Here is an 18,675-nt window from a genome sequence, read left to right as displayed (position 1 = left end):
CAAATTGATAGAGAATAGAAGACCACTGTTCAATAAATTTCTGTGTTTTAGTAAAAAAGAAATACATTTCATGAGACCCATCGCAAAGGCAGAATCATTGGCATGAATATTCTTTAGTTCCCCCACGTGCGAAGGGTGTTGATTCCGCAACTGTGTATTCAATTAATGAAAAGCGATTGGAGCGGCTTTTCATTAACCTGCATATTTTTATAAAACTGCAGCTATTTTGTATGTCCTTTTAACTTTTTCGTAATTTTTTCATAGCCACCGTTAAAACAGTATTTCACGTGATGAGAAGTTAATCTAGACACCTGCGTTTCTTAAGGGAAAGAAAATTTGGTTACACAACAAGAAGTTATTGCAACATCGTTTCAAAAACGTGAGATATGAGAAATGACCATTATTGCTCCTAGATCACGGAGTAGAAAAATCTTCGTGCCTTGGTAGGAATTCCGATACGTTCTGTCGTATGTGGTCGAGGCTACTCCAAGAAGCCGCTGTTGATTGTAGGTTAGCGCAACATTCTTGGTATCTCTGTACATCTCAGTCATACCCATCCATTTGACCGTACGTGAATTATTCAGTTGAATTATTCAATCTTCCTTCAACACTACGCCCGTTGTTAACTTTTCTGTTGCTCTTTCGTATGACAGCATCCGAAAACAAGCGAATAGATGTAATTCACAGAAAGTCTGAGTCAGGCAATATTCAGCATTTGTCATTCGCGTCATAGTTCTATGTGTGCCGAAATTCCGCGTAGGCAGCGTCCGTTTGCAAGTGGGTTTGCGTCATTGCCTGGCACGGTATGTATGATCGATTCTGAATCGACAGACTCCTACGGCCGCTCTGTTGTGGTCTGCTGAAGAACGGCCGTTTGTCACGCTTTACTGTCGCTAGAAATGTGTTTGCCCACGCCATATAGCAATGTTCCGTACTGTATATAGGACAGAGCTGTGAACGTTTATCGTTGCCAGCGGCGAACATGGGAAATAGGCTCGTCAAACGCAGTCCATTTGCAAGACTTGATAAACCAGAAGTTCCTGTCTATCACTGGTAACGCACAGATGAGAAATGGTCGGAAACGTATCTTTACAACAGATTGCTCTATCACAGACTACTTTGGACTTGACCTATTCGTATAGCTTTAAATCGAAATAGGCTGGCGTGAAAGACAGGGAGGTGAAAGAGATTCGTGCCAGATTACCGACTGTAGGTCAGGTACACCAGGCAGCCCGAGTATGGCTTTTGGGCGGTTTTCCACACTCGTGTAGCCAAATTCTAGGTTGGTTCTCAGCCTTCGGCTCAGAAACGCAACACAGAAAAATAGTTAAAATTCGGAAACAAATAAAATGAAATTTATACGATACATAGAAACATGAGGAACAATTTAGCATCAGTTTGAATATAACCAGAACACGCAATTGATATTGACTAGTAGCAAGTGTACCCAATGTCTTCTGTCGTGAAATCTTTAAACTGTATAACCGTTCACTGTTGTTCTTCTACCAACTGAAAATGCCGGAAGGCTCCGGGGTTTAAAAGCTTCCAATATTGTTGCACTTTCAATTCAAGATGTTTTTCTTTCGTACTAGTAAGCGTCAGAGACAGATAGAATACAGAAAGTGTTTGCATGTATCTGAACGTTACCTACCTGACAGCAAAATAATATGTACAAATCCCATACAAAGTACGCTCTCAGTTCATTACGTTATAGGTGAGAGGTACCTAGTGTATAGTCGCAGCATTAGTGTGTTTGGAGATTAAAAACTACAGTTTTAGTATAGCTTTGAATTTTATTTGTAGTCAATCGTGATTAGTTATCTCGAACTAACCGCCTTCCATGAAACTGTTATTTGTTGCTGACTCCTATCCTAGCTCAGATACCGCCTACTCTCTTGCTAAACTCACCAAAAAGTGCTATTCAAAATTGCAAGACCAATGCTATTACGAATTAAGTAAATGACGTGGAATTGGACATAAATCAAGAACCAAAGAAAAACGTATTCTGTTGACGGCGAAGAAAATAATCGCTCACATATACTGAGATTTCATGCCTTACAACATTACAAATTAAGTCCAATCATGCAACAGTAATTGGTTTGGTTTTAGCTACTTAGATGTCCTGTAAAATGGCCGCCATGTTAATAACATAGCCTCACAGATTTTCCCATTCTCCTCTGTCATACTGTAAGGAGCAGTGAAATGAAAACGAGACAGACTGTAGAACGAGCATGGCGCGGACGTTGGTAACGCAGTTTCGTGTATGTCAGCTGGGTGTCTCACACCTTTTGGGTCAAATTAAAACAGGTGATAGTGGGTCCACAACCGATTATATTGAGATAGAGAACCAGTGGTCTGAAAGTCATATTTATCGTGTTATGGACCGAATGACAACGTAGCTCATGGTAATCCAAATCTACATCTCCATGGATTCTCTTCAAATCACACTTAAGTGCCTTCATAATAATTGTCTATTATTCCACTCTCGAACAACTCGCGGAGAAAACGAACACCTATATCTTTCCGTGCGAGCTGTAATTTTCCTTATGTTTTTGTGATGATCGTTTCCCCCTATGTAGGTCGGTGTCAACAAAATATTTTCGCATTCGGAGGAGAAAGTTAGTGACTGAAATTTCGTGAGAAGATCCCGCCGCAACGAGAAACGCCTTTGTTTAAATGATGTCCACCACAAATTCTTTATCATGTCCGTGACACTCTCTGCCCTATTTCTCGATAACACAAGACGTGCTGTTCTTTTTTGAACTTTCTCGATGTGCACCGTTAATCCTGTCTGGCAAGGATCCGACACTGCGCAGCAGTACTCCAAAAAAGGACGGACAAGCGTAGTGTAGACAATCTCTTTAATAGATCTTTGCATCTTCTGAGTGTTCTGCCAACAAATCGCAGTGTTTGGTTCGCCTTCCCCACAATATTTTCTATGTGTTCTTTCCAATTCAAGTTGTTCAAATGACGACCGCTAGTCTCAATGCATGCACGGCAACGGCGCAAGTAGTTCTGCCGCACTCTCTCAGAGATCCCTGGTATATTTGTATCAGGAGACAGACAGCATGAGCCCTTGGTGGTCGGAGGTGTATGCTGTTCACAACCCGCCCATGTTCTTGTGTACAACAGACATCCGGGATCTTTGCGGGAGTGCGGCACAAATACATGCACTGAGAATGGCGGCCACCCATTTGAAGGATTGAGGGGTTGACAGTAACTAACCTTATAGTTAGTCCCACATGCTCATCAAGCAGAAGACAGTTTTGTGCCATAATCTGTAATCATAGAAAAAGGCAAATAATAGAAAACTGTAATAGAAAATGACTGACATATTCTCTTTTTGATTTAAACAACACTCATTTTATCATAAATATCATGCCACTAAAAAAATAGTCTATTTTCAAGCAAAATATTCTTTTTGATCATTTCAACATGTTCTTACATATTGCTATTACTTGTATAAACATTCATAATTAAACCATACGTATCAAAACAGACAGTATAATGTAAGTCAATATCCTTCTTAATGCCTTTGCTTGTAACATGTGAGAGTTAACATGTCAAATCACAACACCTTCAAACATGTAAATTTCCTGTTTTCCTTTATTTTTGTTAGGAGTTTCACCGTTACACTACGACCTCTTCCGGACCCCTGACCGACGTGTGGGAAGAATCCCACCTCTTGTACAATCGAAAGAGGGGCCACCATACAGTCACTGGTATCCGTAGACTTCTCTATAACACAGCGATCTCTTCGATTATCACTTGTAGACTCAGCATTCAACATTCTGGCGGTTACACTGGTTATTAATGTACCAGCAATTCAATGGATTACCTCGCGCTTATATTAACCTGTGATCTTGCAATTTTAATCACTTACATATTTTACCTAGATAAATACATGCCCAAAATTTTATTACTCTACATTAATTATCTTTTGGTATTACCATTTTTCCGTCGATGTATTAAGTGCAGAGAATACAAACAGTGAACATTATATGACTATGTAACTGCAATCTCCCCCTGTCCTTTCTAGTTGATACGCTCCAAACCCTGACCTTCTTTTGTTTTATCACACTTCTCTCCCACAATTCAGGGCATCGTTTCTTCTTTATAAATCCATGTAAATCGTCTCCGGATTCGTCTGACGGTTCTATCACCGAAGTCATTTCGAAATATCGCAGCTGTTTACTCCATCCCGCTACAGTGTTGCCATCACGCCTGGAATTCTTTCGTACAGTGTAGGGACTTGTCTCTGTTCAGGTCCTCTTTCTGCACGAAACGAAATTTCAGCACTCGGTTTGATAGGAAAAAAAAACACTCAACAAACCCCATTTTAGAACCAACAGATCTGGAATCGTGTGAAAATAACAACTACAGTAATAACTCATACACAAGTCCCGTTTTTTATCTGAACACCTTAGTTACTACGAGCTACGTTGTTCGTATGCGGCGTACACTGTGTATGTCTATAACACAATAAATATCCGTTGCCGGCAATTGGTTCCCTATCTCAATATAATCGTTTGTGGACGCCACTACCAACGGTTTCAGTTTGACCAAAAAAGTTTGAGTTGCCCTGCAGAAGTGCCTTCTATTTGGACTCACCTGGGAACAGCGCGAACGTTCACCATTGTACTAATTGTTTGTTAGATGTGTCTGAGCTGAGGTCAACGACTCGTGTGTACATCCAGCTTCACTATGGAGTCCGGGAAAGAGGAACATGGAGATACAGTACGGTTTTTGTTTGCAGAAGGAGTGTCAGGAAGTGAAATTCGTGCCCGAATGTCTGCTGTATATGGCGAACACAGTATGTCATTTGCGCGTGTGTTTTGCGTGGATTGAACGTTTTCGAGGAAGTCGGGTGTCACTGAAAGACAGCAGTCGACCATGACAGGCTCATCGTGTCATTACCTCTTCTTTCGTTGTTGTGGTGGATGCTGCCGTCAGAAATGACCGCCAGCGGACGGTGTAAGACATTTAGCTCATTTTGGGCATCATTCGCGGTACTGCTCACACTATCATGACAGAAGATCTGATGTTCCGGAACGTCAATGCGCAGTGGGTTCCCCACGGCCTGACCGGAAGTTGAACAGAATATCGATAACGCTGAAGTACCTGGAATGGTATGACGATGAAGATTATCGTTTCCTGCTCCGTACTGTCGCGGTAGGTGAAACATGGTGTTACCATTTTGAGCCGCAGAGAAAGCGTCAGAGCCAGAAATGGAAGCGCGTGGATTAACCCCCACCGAAAAAATCCAAGGCCGTGCACGCTAGCTCCGAGAGAGTCATGATGACCTTTTTGTTTGACTGCAAACCCCAGCTACTCTTTGACTTTCTGGAACATGGTGCCACAATTAACGCACAGCGGTACGTGGACAATTTGCAAAAATTGAAGCGCGCCATCAAGTTCAGACGCCCAGGATTGTTAATGGACGGCATCATTCTGTTGCAGGTTATTGCCTGTCCACATGTTGCCAAGGCTGTTCAGACTGCGCTGCAGAAGTTTCGATGGAAAGCCCTTACACATCCTCCATACAGTCCGGATCTCTCCCCATGCGATTTCCATATTTTTGGAGCTCTGAAGATAAACGTTCCTTACCGTCGATTTCGTTCGGACGAAAAGGTGCACGCCTGGGTACAATCATGGTTCCATAGCCAACGGTAATCATTTTTGCATGAAGGCATTGACCTTCTTGTCTCATATTGGCATACATGTGTTAACAGTTAAGGTGAAGTAGTAAACAGCTTACTTACTTAATTTATTCCCTCGATCTGTTTTTCATTTGTCTCACCCTTAGTCTTGACTTTAAATTTGTTTTATCCACCTGTGTTAGTTTTAGAAAGGCAATTCGACAAGTATGGACCACCCTTTGCGTTGGAGGGAGCAATATATTTCTTGAGAACACAGCGTCGATTCACGGTAGCGTCAATGATTTTTGCGTCTTAGGAGGACTGGCTTTGGGTGTTCTTTGCGTTGTGGTGACAGTGGAGGACATAAATGAAGGCCTCAGGTTTGGTACACTGTACTGTAATGACCAACAGAGCGGTGTGCTAACCACATGTTACTCTTTGCTGACGTTCAGTAACACCCACAGACAACAGTCCGCAGCACGTGTTCCACAAGGCCTGATTTTGAGACTGACGCTTTCCAAGACGCGCAATGCCTTTGTTGTAACGTCTCACACTGGAGTTTGATGAAGTTCTCTCTGTCGCTTCCACGCTAGCTAACAAAACCCCTGACTAAGCTTTCAGCTCCTCTTTAAATCTTATACACCACTTCCGTTAACCCATCTTGGTAAGAGTCCCAACCGGTGAACAATACACAAGAATTGAAACTATCTAGCAAATGAAAGATACATGCCGGATCCGAAATCGATATTGGAACCTTGCCTTTCACGGACAAATCACTTACCGACTGAACATCCAGGCACGAATCACAATCCGCCCTTTCAGCTTCAATTCTGCCAGTCCTTTGTACTACTCTGTAAACTTCACGGAAGCCGTTCTGTATACTTTGCTCTCCTAGCGCTCCTAGAGGAAGGAGTGCTAGACCAGTAAAGTATACAGGAGATGTTGTACTTGTATATGTTAATTGTCAGCAGCTAGTCGTTGTAATCCACAGGCTGGGCTTTCAACAGTTGCAGCCATGCCGAGACAGAACACGGAAGGGGCTGTTGTCAAAGCCGCTGGGACACCTGCCGTCCCCATCACCGGCCATATGCGAGAGAAAACCGAGAGGAACGAGTGGCTCGTATAGCGTTATATGGTGGTGGCTGCGGCAAAAAGCGGGCGCACAGCTGGTAGCCGCCTTGCCTCGGTTCTGATTCCCGGAGCCGCGAGTCGCTGACCGGTCAGCCCGGATTGGAGAGAAGCCCTGCGCCAACTGGTTCCCGCGCGATCGCCAGCTCGTCCGCAGGTGGCAGCCGCTGTAATGGACACGTCTCCTGCGGCTTGCGGGCGGGTCGGGAGCCACTCCGTCATCAGACCAGACCCGTCTAGCTCGCAGTGCCGTCAGTGTCTAAGGAATCTGGGGTGTGTTAGGATATGCTCGTTTTCGTAATGGAAGACTTTGCCGGGGCGAAACAGTTCTTGGGTGCTGATTAATTTTACGCCAGCTCAGTCTTTTCGCAGCACCTACTTAACCGAGGTCGTTATCCAGCGTCATTGCAGCGACACGCGGGTTTGTGGTAACAGGTTCGAATCCAGGGTGAAGCTTTCACCTCCTTTGATTTGTGATCGCATCCTTAACTCAACGGTTTGGCCGTCCGCATGCCAGGCGTAGGACACAGCTTCGATTCACGGTAGCGTCAGTGAGATTTACGTCTTAGGAGGACTGGCTTTGGGTGTACTTTGCGTTGTGGTGACAGTGGAGGACCTAAATTTAGGCCTCAGGTTTGGTAAACTGTACTGTAATGACTAACAGAGCGGTGTGCTAACCACATGTTACTCTTTGCTGACGTTCAGTAACACCCACAGACATCAGTCCGCAGCGCGTGTTCCATAGGCCTGATTGCGGATTTACGTTATAATAGCTGTGTGGCCACCAAGGATAATGAAGGGGGTGACGCACTGTGCCTCGATTACCAAATGAATGGACAGTGTCGCACAGAAATCCTACACCTCTCAACTGTTCCTTGTATCATAAGGCCTAACCCACAGTTAATGCTGGTCCTTCCAACATTCGTCGCCTGCTTGGTGCTATTCAAGATCGAGAGGTATGTGCCATCAACAAGTTTCATCCCATCCATTTCTTTCATTTTGGCAATTCTCCGTAGCAGTACAACCACAGCCGCACACTACACAGTAATTCATCTCAGACATCCCCACGACTTCTCACAACGCTCAAGGAAGGGTAAATATCCTACCTTAATAATGTAGTGTGTTTCAGAAACATCCATATTCAAATTCTAGGTTGCAAGTATTAAATTGGCAGCGACTGAGTTCATCCATTGCCGTCCAGCTAGCGAAAACTGCAGGAGAGCCTCGTGACTCAGGTTTTGAATTATTATTTATTGCCGCTGCTGTTGTACAACACATATGGAAATTTTGTGGAAGCACTTTTAACCTGCTCTTGTGTGATCATTGTACAGAAAACTTATACAAATAGAATTTCTCGACGTCCTAAGAAAAAAGAATTATTTTTTCAAGCTATTTACACTTCTTTTATGCTAATAATATTACTGTAAAACTGTCGTGTCTGTCTGTTTGTCTGTCGGGACACGCTGATATCCAAAACCACTTGACGAATTTTCAGGGGTTTTCACAAGTGACATAAGTTTAGCCTGGAGCACCGTATAGGCTTCATTTCATCAAAATCGAATCACAAAAAAAATCATAACTTAAAGTTTTATAAACGTGAAAGCGTATTTGTCTCTTACCTTTTCACGACTAAAGCGCTGAACCGATTTTCTTTAAATGTGGCAAGGAGATAGCTTGAACGACGAGGAAGAACATAGCCTACTTTAGAAAGTGTATAGTACAAAATATTTAATGATTTGTAGAATATTACGCGAATTACGGAAATATATTTACTCTTTGAAAAAGCTATTCATTCTTTGGCTTTTGAGTTCCATCATATTTGTGAAAATGCTTTTATTGATTGATGTGTTGTACATAATACGATTCTCCAACATAATGAATAGAATGGTTATGCAATCCTTAACGTGTTTAATCCACACTTCTACACTGCAATATAATACGTGCGAAAGTAACTCTGCTACGTTTTCATGACTAAACCGCTGAATCAATTTCTGTGACACTTGTTGTGAAGACAGCTTGTACCCTGAGAAAGAACGTAGGTTACTTTATAAAGTAAAAATAAATAAATAAATAAATAAATAAATAAAGTAAAGTCGACACTTAAACGTCTGAAATACGGCATGGAGCACTTTTGTTTTACATCAGTGAACACAAACCATGTTAAACAATTACAAAATTTGTTGCATAATGTACACTCTGTATAATGTATAGCTACTTCAGCAGCACAATACATAGATGCGCACACGTGCCCATTCACGTCCGCATGCGCCGCAACGCTGTATGCATTAGACGTCGTCGTGTGTTGGGGTAGTTGGAAGGGTGGGGAGGGGTGCATCATGGTACACGTACGCGAACAGGCAGACGTGTGACGTGCTGACGGTATTGCGGGTAAAATACACTCCTGGAAATGGAAAAAAGAACACATTGACACCGGTGTGTCAGACCCACCATACTTGCTCCGGACACTGAGAGAGGGCTGTACAAGCAATGATCACACGCACGGCACAGCGGACACACCAGGAACCGCGGTGTTGGCCGTCGAATGGCGCTAGCTGCGCAGCATTTGTGCACCGCCGCCGTCAGTGTCAGCCAGTTTGCCGTGGCATACGGAGCTCCATCGCAGTCTTTAACACTGGTAGCATGCCGCGACAGCATGGACGTGAACCGTATGTGCAGTTGACGGACTTTGAGCGAGAGCGTATAGTGGGCATGCGGGAGGCCGGGTGGACGTACCGCCGAATTGCTCAACACGTGGGGCGTGAGGTCTCCACAGTACATCGATGTTGTCGCCAGTGGTCGGCGGAAGGTGCACGTGCCCGTCGACCCGGGACCGGACCGCAGCGACGCACGGATGCACGCCAAGACCGTAGGATCCTACGCAGTGCCGTAGGGGACCGCACCGCCACTTCCCAGCAAATTAGGGACACTGTTGCTCCTGGGGTATCGGCGAGGACCATTCGCAACCGTCTCCATGAAGCTGGGCTACGGTCCCGCACACCGTTAGGCCGTCTTCCGCTCACGCCCCAACATCGTGCAGCCCGCCTGCAGTGGTGTCGCGACAGGCGTGAATGGAGGGACGAATGGAGACGTGTCGTCTTCAGCGATGAGAGTCGCTTCTGCCTTGGTGCCAATGATGGTCGTATGCGTGTTTGGCGCCGTGCAGGTGAGCGCCACAATCAGGACTGCATACGACCGAGGCACACAGGGCCAACACCCGGCATCATGGTGTGGGGAGCGATCTCCTACACTGGCCGTACACCACTGGTGATCGTCGAGGGGACACTGAATAGTGCACGGTACATCCAAACCGTCATCGAACCCATCGTTCTACCATTCCTAGACCGGCAAGGGAACTTGCTGTTCCAACAGGACAATGCACGTCCGCATGTATCCCGTGCCACCCAACGTGCTCTAGAAGGTGTAAGTCAACTACCCTGGCCAGCAAGATCTCCAGATCTGTCCCCCATTGAGCATGTTTGGGACTGGATGAAGCGTCGTCTCACGCGGTCTGCACGTCCAGCGCGAACGCTGGTCCAACTGAGGCGCCAGGTGGAAATGGCATGGCAAGCCGTTCCACAGGACTACATCCAGCATCTCTACGATCGTCTCCATGGGAGAATAGCAGCCTGCATTGCTGCGATAGGTGGATATACACTGTACTAGTGCCGACATTGTGCATGCTCTGTTGCCTGTGTCTATGTGCCTGTGGTTCTGTCAGTGTGATCATGTGATGTATCTGACCCCAGGAATGTGTCAATAAAGTTTCCCCTTCCTGGGACAATGAATTCACGGTGTTCTTATTTCAATTTCCAGGAGTGTAGATTACTTACTTACCGTTACTCATCATAGCTACCGTTAACAGCTAGTAATGATTCAAAACATGTTCAAATATGTGTGAAACATTATGGGACTTAACTGCTAAGGTCATCAGTTCCTAAGCTTACACACTACTTAACCTAAATTATCCTAAGGACAAACACACACCCATGCCCGAAGGAGGACTCGAACCTCCGCCGGGAGCAGCCGCACAGTCCATGACTGCAGCGCCTGAGACCGCTCGGCTAATCCCGCCTGGCTAGTAATGATTATTTTCCTTGTTTCTCACAACATGGTGCATGTATATTCTGACTGGCAACCCTTTCGGAGCTTGCATGACTGGCTTGTTATAAATGTAGGATCCAAGTCCGTATTCCAAAAGCTACCTTACGATGTACAGTGGAGGATCGCCATTCCTACCACCCGCCCAGCCATACCTTTCTTCTAGCGTCTCACATTGGAAGCAGTTTGGTGATTGTAGTGCGCCTCCGTAGCTGACAAGGAGCACATTGAGTGCGAGGTCGCAAGTTAAATCTTTAATAAGGCTCATTTGAAACTGATGTGTTAATAATTATGACAGAAAAAATATTTGCTGCTAAAGACTCACCACGTGCATCAGGAGGGTAACAGAAAAATGAGTGTCGTGGAGGTACAGAGATCAAATTTCTATGGGGAGTATGTATTATACTCCACAATATGGACATCGTCGACATTCAAGAAATGTTCAAAACAAAGCATTAATTTGCACCATGAGTACAGAGTATTAAATGGGGCGCCGCAGTGACACAAAGGGTCGTACGATCAAGATGGAAGGCAAACTCCTCGGGAGTTACAAACCGTGCAGGATGTTCGGCTAGTTTTATAGTCACAGAAAAAACAAGCATCCCGAGGCTGAATTCGTCCAGTGGTTCCAGTTGGCATGAATTGTAATGTCACACACATTTCAGGGGGGATAATATGTTATAAAGGAGTATGGTTTTTATATTCAAATCAGGAATCAAGCGATAGCAAGTTATTTTGACCAGCTATTGGAAAAAAAACAGTGCTCATACCGTAGTTGTAGTTTTCTTACGCTCATTTTCCCACTCTTGCTTCTGTGACGTAAATACTCCGTACTGCCCCTGCAAGATCACGCACGCGAGAAAGAATCGTAGGGAGCAGAGCACCTCCAACTTCTCGCAGCATAATAAATAACTTTCCAGCCAATTTATCATACAGATTAACGGTCGGCATAATTGTATGCGAATGCGTTAAGGCATTGATGTAAGTGGATCCTGATACGACTCTCTTGGTACCTCTAATTTCTAGGATTCCTTTCATATGCATTTCCTTGTCAAATCCCGACTGGTCGGAGTTGAAAACAAATTCCTTACTGAACAATGGGATAAGTTTGTTTATCTCCTCTACAAATATTCGGGCCGATTCTGCAGTTTGCTGTGCATTGTCAAGTTGACACTTTGTTGGAAATTTCGTTGTCTTACGTTTACCGTGTCTGTAGCACTGTTTGAAGTTCTGCAAACATCCACTGCTTCCTTTGAAATCACTTTAATGTATGCCGCGCACAATGTAGTGTGCATAACGTAGTAGGTCACTATCTTCCACATCCTGTAAATTGTATCGAGTATTCTTGAAACGCGCAAACACCAGTTTTTGTAGCAAGTGTACCTTGTCCTACACGGTCACAAAGCTGCGGAATTTTTAGAAATCTGTTCATAACTTTTTTTTTACTATGCTGCGGATGATCTTCCATGTACGGAATTACGATTAGTACTCGTTCTCTGGAAACGATTGTCCTTTACTACGTTTCACTGAAAATGGAATTTATGGCTCCCTAGCCGACAGGATGATGAACTACATGCCTCAACAACTGTTTCAGTATCACTTTCACTTGCTAAGCACGAATTGTCATCATTGTTCTACTCATGTACATTGTCCGCACAGTCAAGCGATTACGACACCACACATTATACTGACACATCTTGCAGAAACGCTAATATTCCATCTGCCGCTTGTCTCTCACTCTGCGAAATTCCTTGGGTCCCATCTGACGAAATATCAACTTCGGTAACTGTCGTTGTAGATATAATGCAATGTTTGCTTTGTTTATCGTTGCCATTGCTCTGCTTTGTATCAACACCACCAGCACTGCAGCACAGCTGTGAGGTGCCCGTCGACTGATCTGTTCAGTTACGCTCCGTAGCCACATACTGTGCGGAACCATTGGATACCTGCAGTTCTGCCCCCTGTTGCCATTAGTAGCCAATACTGTGGTTGCAAGGTAGACAATATGCGGCGCGTCGAGTGCCTTAAACATCGTTGGTCTCTTGCAGCATCGCACTCAAGAGGTTCTATGTGAGTGGTCGGTGCGTGTAACTGGCAGGTTTAATTCCTGGTACTGCCAGAGGTTTTTCCTTTGTCGGAGGACTCAAAAGGAGTTCTCTCAGCCTCGTGATGATAACTGAAGCAATAGCTATCGAGAAGTAACGGACCAAGGTGTGGAAAGCTAACGTCGGCCGAGAGCTCTGTATACTGAGAATTGTAAAGGATGGCAAGGCAGCCGTTCGGCATTGTGAGGTCCTTTGGATCTGATCGTGGAGTTAGTTTATTTAGTGGGTGGGTGTAATGAGACCTTTTTTATTGTGCATGTGCTATTGCTGGAAAAAAGAAATGGTTGAAACATGTTTCTTTCGAGAAGCGCCAAGGCGACTGGTTGTAGTGACTACTGCACAGTGAGTCAATACGAAACAAACATTTATTTTATTGGCAGCACAAGTACGATCACAGGCGATACAAGTAATCCAATAACAGTAAATCCAAAGCAGAGTCCAGCTGAACACTCAGGTAGTTCGTGCACAGAGTACTAGATGATGATTTTAACGATGCAGCAGATGAACCGAAGTTCTAAAGCTTGGGCAGCTGCCTAAATAAACCGCCGTAGTTCATGTGTAAACCGATGGCGACCTGTGTGCATCGGCGCGTGCAGTCTTACTGGCAGACTCGCGACAGGGGTGCAAATGTTGTTCCTGGTGGTTGGCTGCGTGACGAACGCCACGGAATAGCGGGCGAGCCTCAATGACGTAGCATGCTGTGGTCCAGTTTCCTTCTGAGTGAACCAGCAGGTCAGATGCGCAAACAGACAACCTGCATTCTGTGACGATACCGATTGTTTTCTGATGCGTGCCTCAGTGAAATATCTGCCTCCATTGATTCGTGTAGTTAGCAAAACAATGAATGATAATGCACTTTATTTCATGCGTTCGATTAGAGGTGACTAATGGTTTGTTCTGAGACACAGATCAAATCCCACTAATCAAAGTCCCATCCGTGACTTGTCAGTTTCTTAGAATATTAATGATGTTCTCTGAGTAATGACGCATACTTCAAGAATATGGATAATACTCATAGTACTTTGCACAAGAGTTTTTAGTAACAGAACAGCAAAGTTAAGTTCTGGATTCACAAATAAATGGAAGGTTCATTAGCACAACACAGCAACGGCCTAGTGCCAACGCTCACACAAATCCACACAGAAGAGGCCACATTTCGGCGAGGTCCAACGATGACACTGGCTGCTCCCCGTAGTGACAACTTGCGGCAGGTAGATGGGCGTCGAGGAACTGGAGGCTCGATGGTTCCTAAGTGTGTTCGGCGCCTGGCCCAGAGAGCCCACTAGGACTGGGCTGGCCTGACACTGCCTGGGCGCAGGCCTAAGTGCCGTGGAGGCGCCAGGGTATTGTTGGACCTATTTTTGGTGACGTGGCCCCGCAGAGGCAAGTAAGACCATGAGGCCAACAACTCCTCGTGGCGCTCTAGCTTCCGCCTGCCGGCCAGGCAAGCACGTGAAACTTTCTGACTGTCGTCTGCAAAGGTGACCAGTGGGCTTGCTGTGTATGCCACCTGCTGGACGCTGGTGTGAGACTGGTTGCAATATGAGAGGGTGAAAAGCCTCAACATACCAGAAGTGATATAATTAGCTATTCGCCAGAAATAAGTGGAGCGGACCAGTGTAATTTTTCCAGTAAGCTTATATCTTGTTGCAATTGTGATGAACGGCATATCAAGATGATAACACATTCATTAACATCCAATATGATCAAACAGCAAACATCGTTGTTCTACAAATATGGAGAAACTATCTGTAAATAATGCCTCATGGGCAATACAACACAGAGCAACAAAACACGTGTGTGGCAGACGGTACTTTTTGTACTACAGTCACTTCCTCCTTTTCTGTTCCAGTTGTGATTGATCCGTGGGAAGAACGATTGTTGGTAAGCCTCCATGTGAACTGGAATCTCCCTGATTTTACCTTCTTGGTGTTTTCATGAGACATACGTAGATGGTTGCAATAGATTGGTTGACCTTTCAGGGGACATAAGCTCTCGGGATTTTAACAGTAAACCACCCCATGTTGCACGATGCGTCTCATGTAGCGCCTGTCACTGGAGTTGGCTGAGCACCTCAGCGACACTTTAGCTCTACTAATACAACCTGCTTTACTCTTTCAGTTCTCTCTGACCTATCTGATACGGCTTCCAGACTGATGAGCAATAACAAGTAATGGTCGAAGGAGAATTTTGGAAGCTACCTCTTTCGTGGGTGGACTACATTTCCTGAGTATTCTTCCAATGAATATCTGTCTGGCATCTGCCTTAGTGCGCCTAGTTTTTTTTGTTTTTTTTTTGTGTTTTTTTTTAATGGTGGTTCCAGTGTAAATCGCTCCGTGCCCATACGTCTAGACATTTAATGGATGTTAATGCCAACAGCGATTGTTCAGCGATCGTATAGCCATACTGTAATGGTTCTTTCTACCTATTTATGCGCAATATGGTATATTTGTTTATTTTGAGGGTTCACTGCCAATCCCTGCACAAATCTTCTGCAGGTCAGTTTGCATTTCACTACAGTTCTGTAGTATTGTAGCTTCTCTGTGTGCAACAGCATCTCCCACGAAAAACCTCATGTAACCTTCTACGTTATCCAGTTCGTTTAAAAAATGTAATCTGTAGTTTGAGAGGTGGTAGTTTTGACCAAAACAAGACAAAAATATGCAACAAACATGGACTCTAAAATGCGTACCTTAAGAGCTGTGAGTATTGGTTCATATTCCCTGCTGTGAAATTATCTACAGTTTTGTGCATATATTCGATGCCCGTTCTTGAAACAGAAATGGCCGCCTTTTTTTTCCACACTCTAGAAACGCTCGCTTTGCTCCTCCAGCGACCTACGGTACACTACTAGTAGAGGAGCAAGTTTGTTCACAAGCTCCATTTAGAATCGCGCAGGTGTCCCATCAGGGCTAGCGACCGTTCCCCTGTTGAGCGATTTCAGTTGCTTTTCTGTCCCGTTTTCACTTATTACAATATCTGTTATTTTACGTTCGTACAACGTTTTACAGGAGGAACTGCAGTCAAACAATTTTGGGGAAATGAGGTTAGTATTTTCACCTTCTTTCACCTTCCGTTTCGATGCCATTATGCTCACAGAGTGTCGAGAGAGCTGACTTTGATCCGTTTACTGGTTTAACGTAAGATCAAAATCACTTAGGATTTTCTGGCAGATCGATTGATGAGATTTCAGTTCCTAATTCGTTTCACGCATGGTCTCCATCCACTAATACTGACTTCGTTAGAGAGGTGGGAACAGGTAATGCACTCAGAAATATTGTCGAAAATGGTCGTTTTGATGGTCCAGGTATTATGGTATGAGGAATCATAATGTAGCACCGGCGTACGTACCTCCAAATCTTTAAATGCGGTACACTCAGTGGTCAACCTTATTATTACACTGACCTTCTGCATGTTGGTCTCTTCAGGGGTACATTCGCTCATGACTTTATTGTTATGGGTGACAATGTGCGACTGCATCGAACAGCGCAGGTGAAGAAGCTCTTGGAACGAGAGGATATTTGGTGAATGGACTGGCCTGCCCATTCCCCCAACTTACATCCCATCGATCACATGATGGACGCGTTAGGGAGATGTATTGCAGAACGTCCACATGCACTAATGTCCGTCGAGCAGTTGTTAACAGCGTTGGTGGAGTAATTGAACTATCTATCACAAAACCCCTTACCAACCTTGTGGTCAGCGTGGGAGGACACTGGTGAGCATGTGTTGCTGTCCATGGTCATAACACACCCTATTAAAAAAAAACGTGTCCCGCCTTTTTAATGTGCAGGAGAACATCATGAATCGCGGTAACTTCAGTGTAATTATTGTATTTGAATAGAAGTGTCATTTCTGTTTGTCCCATTGCGTATTTCTTTCAGTTATCTTCTGTTCTGTATTGTAATTGCTCTTTTTATTATGGTCCAAGTTTCATCTAGCTATGTTACTTGGTAGTGAAACATGATGCTTTAACGGATCATTTGCTGGCCTCGACTATCGGCGAGTGCTGGCTGCTATAATGAGCGACAGAGCCGGATGCACAGTGACTGGAACACTGCGGTTAATCTGCAGCCGTAAGAAGACGACTGGATTCCACTAACCTGGATAACGCGTGGTGGCCTGTCCCGACTAGATGACCTTCAAAGAAGTGTTTCCCAACACAGAAAGGCTGGTGTTTCCTAGTACCCCCTGGGGAACAAACTTCTGAAAGGGCCGACAGGCAGCAGCACTTTACGGTAGTACTGTGAACATGAGCAAGAAGTGGCCAAACACAGCGCCTTTCTGTTCTGGAGGTTGAGTGGCCAAAACATCGGCATTTGAAAAGAATGTCGTGGAGGTATGAGCAGCTCGCTAACCCGAGGAGTCGGTCGGTGCCGCCGGTAGTGTGCAGGAGACAGTGATTTAAGGCACAGGTTATTTCCTGTATTCTGCGAAAAGAGTATATTATTTACGATCGAGTGGTAGAAATTATATTAACCTCCGATAGGGAATTTTGTATTTAATGGGTTTGGTATATATGCGTTATCATAGTGCAATATGGGGCTAGAGATTCTGAGATTTGAAAGGAATTGTTATTTTATTGCAAACTGTGTTACAGAATTAACAAAAATTGATCAGCGAATAAACGTTCTTATATACACTACATGACAAAATAGTGAACACCCAGAAGATATGATCGGATGTCAGTGTAACTCTGCACGCGTACACACTACCGGCCGTTAAGTAAATGTTAGCATTGTAAGTCTCTGTGAAACGGCTACATTAGTGTTGTTCGTGTTCAGTGTTGTTACCAGGCCTGGTAGAGTATATGAGGGGCGGGAACAGTATAGATGTTGAGTGATCACTGTGAAGGACATGGAGATGCTACGTTCTCCTGTGACACAGAGTTTTGTCTCCATTTGGCCGGCTGGTTGAATCGTGCAATATGTAGATATGTGGGGCACTCAGTTTTACACTGTATGGGAACGTGATAGCAAACATACTCTTTGTCAAGGTTCTGGTCGGCCACTTCTGACCATCACAAGTGAGGATCGCTATATTGTGCATTAAGCACATCGTAACCCCTGTACCTGCCATAAGTGAACAAGTAATAGACACCCTGAAACAATCTATCCCATCACTGACCATTGGTCGGAAATTAGCAGCAGCCAGATAAGGGAATTACCGTCCATACGTCGTCTGCCGTTAACGCCACAACAAAAACGGCTGCGTTGGAATGGTGCCGTGATCGCGAAGCATGAACTGCAGATGAACAGCGTCTTATCGTATTAAGCCATGAATCGCTGGTCTTCACCACCGCGGATGACGGTCATCATTGATTATGGTGGAGACCTGGGGAGAGGTCCCATTATTTCAATGTTTAGAAGAGGCACAACGGTGTTAATCAGGTTGCCATGGTGTGGGTAGCCATCGAGTTTGACTTCAGATCAGTCCTAACAGTGATTGAGGGAACTTTGATGGCACCACGGTACGTCACAGTCAATCTCTGTCCTCATACGTTACCTCTCATGCGACAGTATCGTAGTGCTGTTTTTCAACAGGATAATGCTCGAAAACACAAGGCAGGTGTCCCTGTGAACTGTCCGCGTGATGTTGAGGTACTCCCTTGGCCAGAAAGATCCTCAGATCTCTCGTTGATAGAACGTATGTCGGACCAGCTCGGACGTCAACTCCGTCCCAGTGTCAGTATCAATGATACCAAG

The 18,675-nt window shown here is 44.7% G+C and overlaps 1 protein-coding gene across 5 annotated transcripts in view; it reads left to right on the top strand.

The window, feature by feature from the left end:
• The window catches only part of LOC126470386 (carbohydrate sulfotransferase 5-like), a 329,795-nt gene that overhangs the window by 183,693 nt on the left and 127,427 nt on the right, over positions 1-18,675 (top strand). The window contains exon 1 of one of the 5 annotated variants that reach the window (XM_050098216.1): positions 7,581-7,723. The exons of the other annotated variants lie outside the window; for them this stretch is intronic. Coding sequence (XP_049954173.1) covers positions 7,596-7,723 — 128 coding nt within the window. The 5' untranslated portion in view covers positions 7,581-7,595. Of the gene's footprint in view, positions 1-7,580; positions 7,724-18,675 lie in introns of those variants that run through there. 5 annotated transcript variants of the gene reach the window in all.

This window comes from Schistocerca serialis, chromosome 3 (genome assembly GCF_023864345.2).
Source record: "Schistocerca serialis cubense isolate TAMUIC-IGC-003099 chromosome 3, iqSchSeri2.2, whole genome shotgun sequence".
Classification (NCBI taxonomy): Eukaryota; Metazoa; Arthropoda; class Insecta; order Orthoptera; family Acrididae; genus Schistocerca; species Schistocerca serialis.
This window is presented reverse-complemented; position numbering and strand designations above follow the sequence as displayed.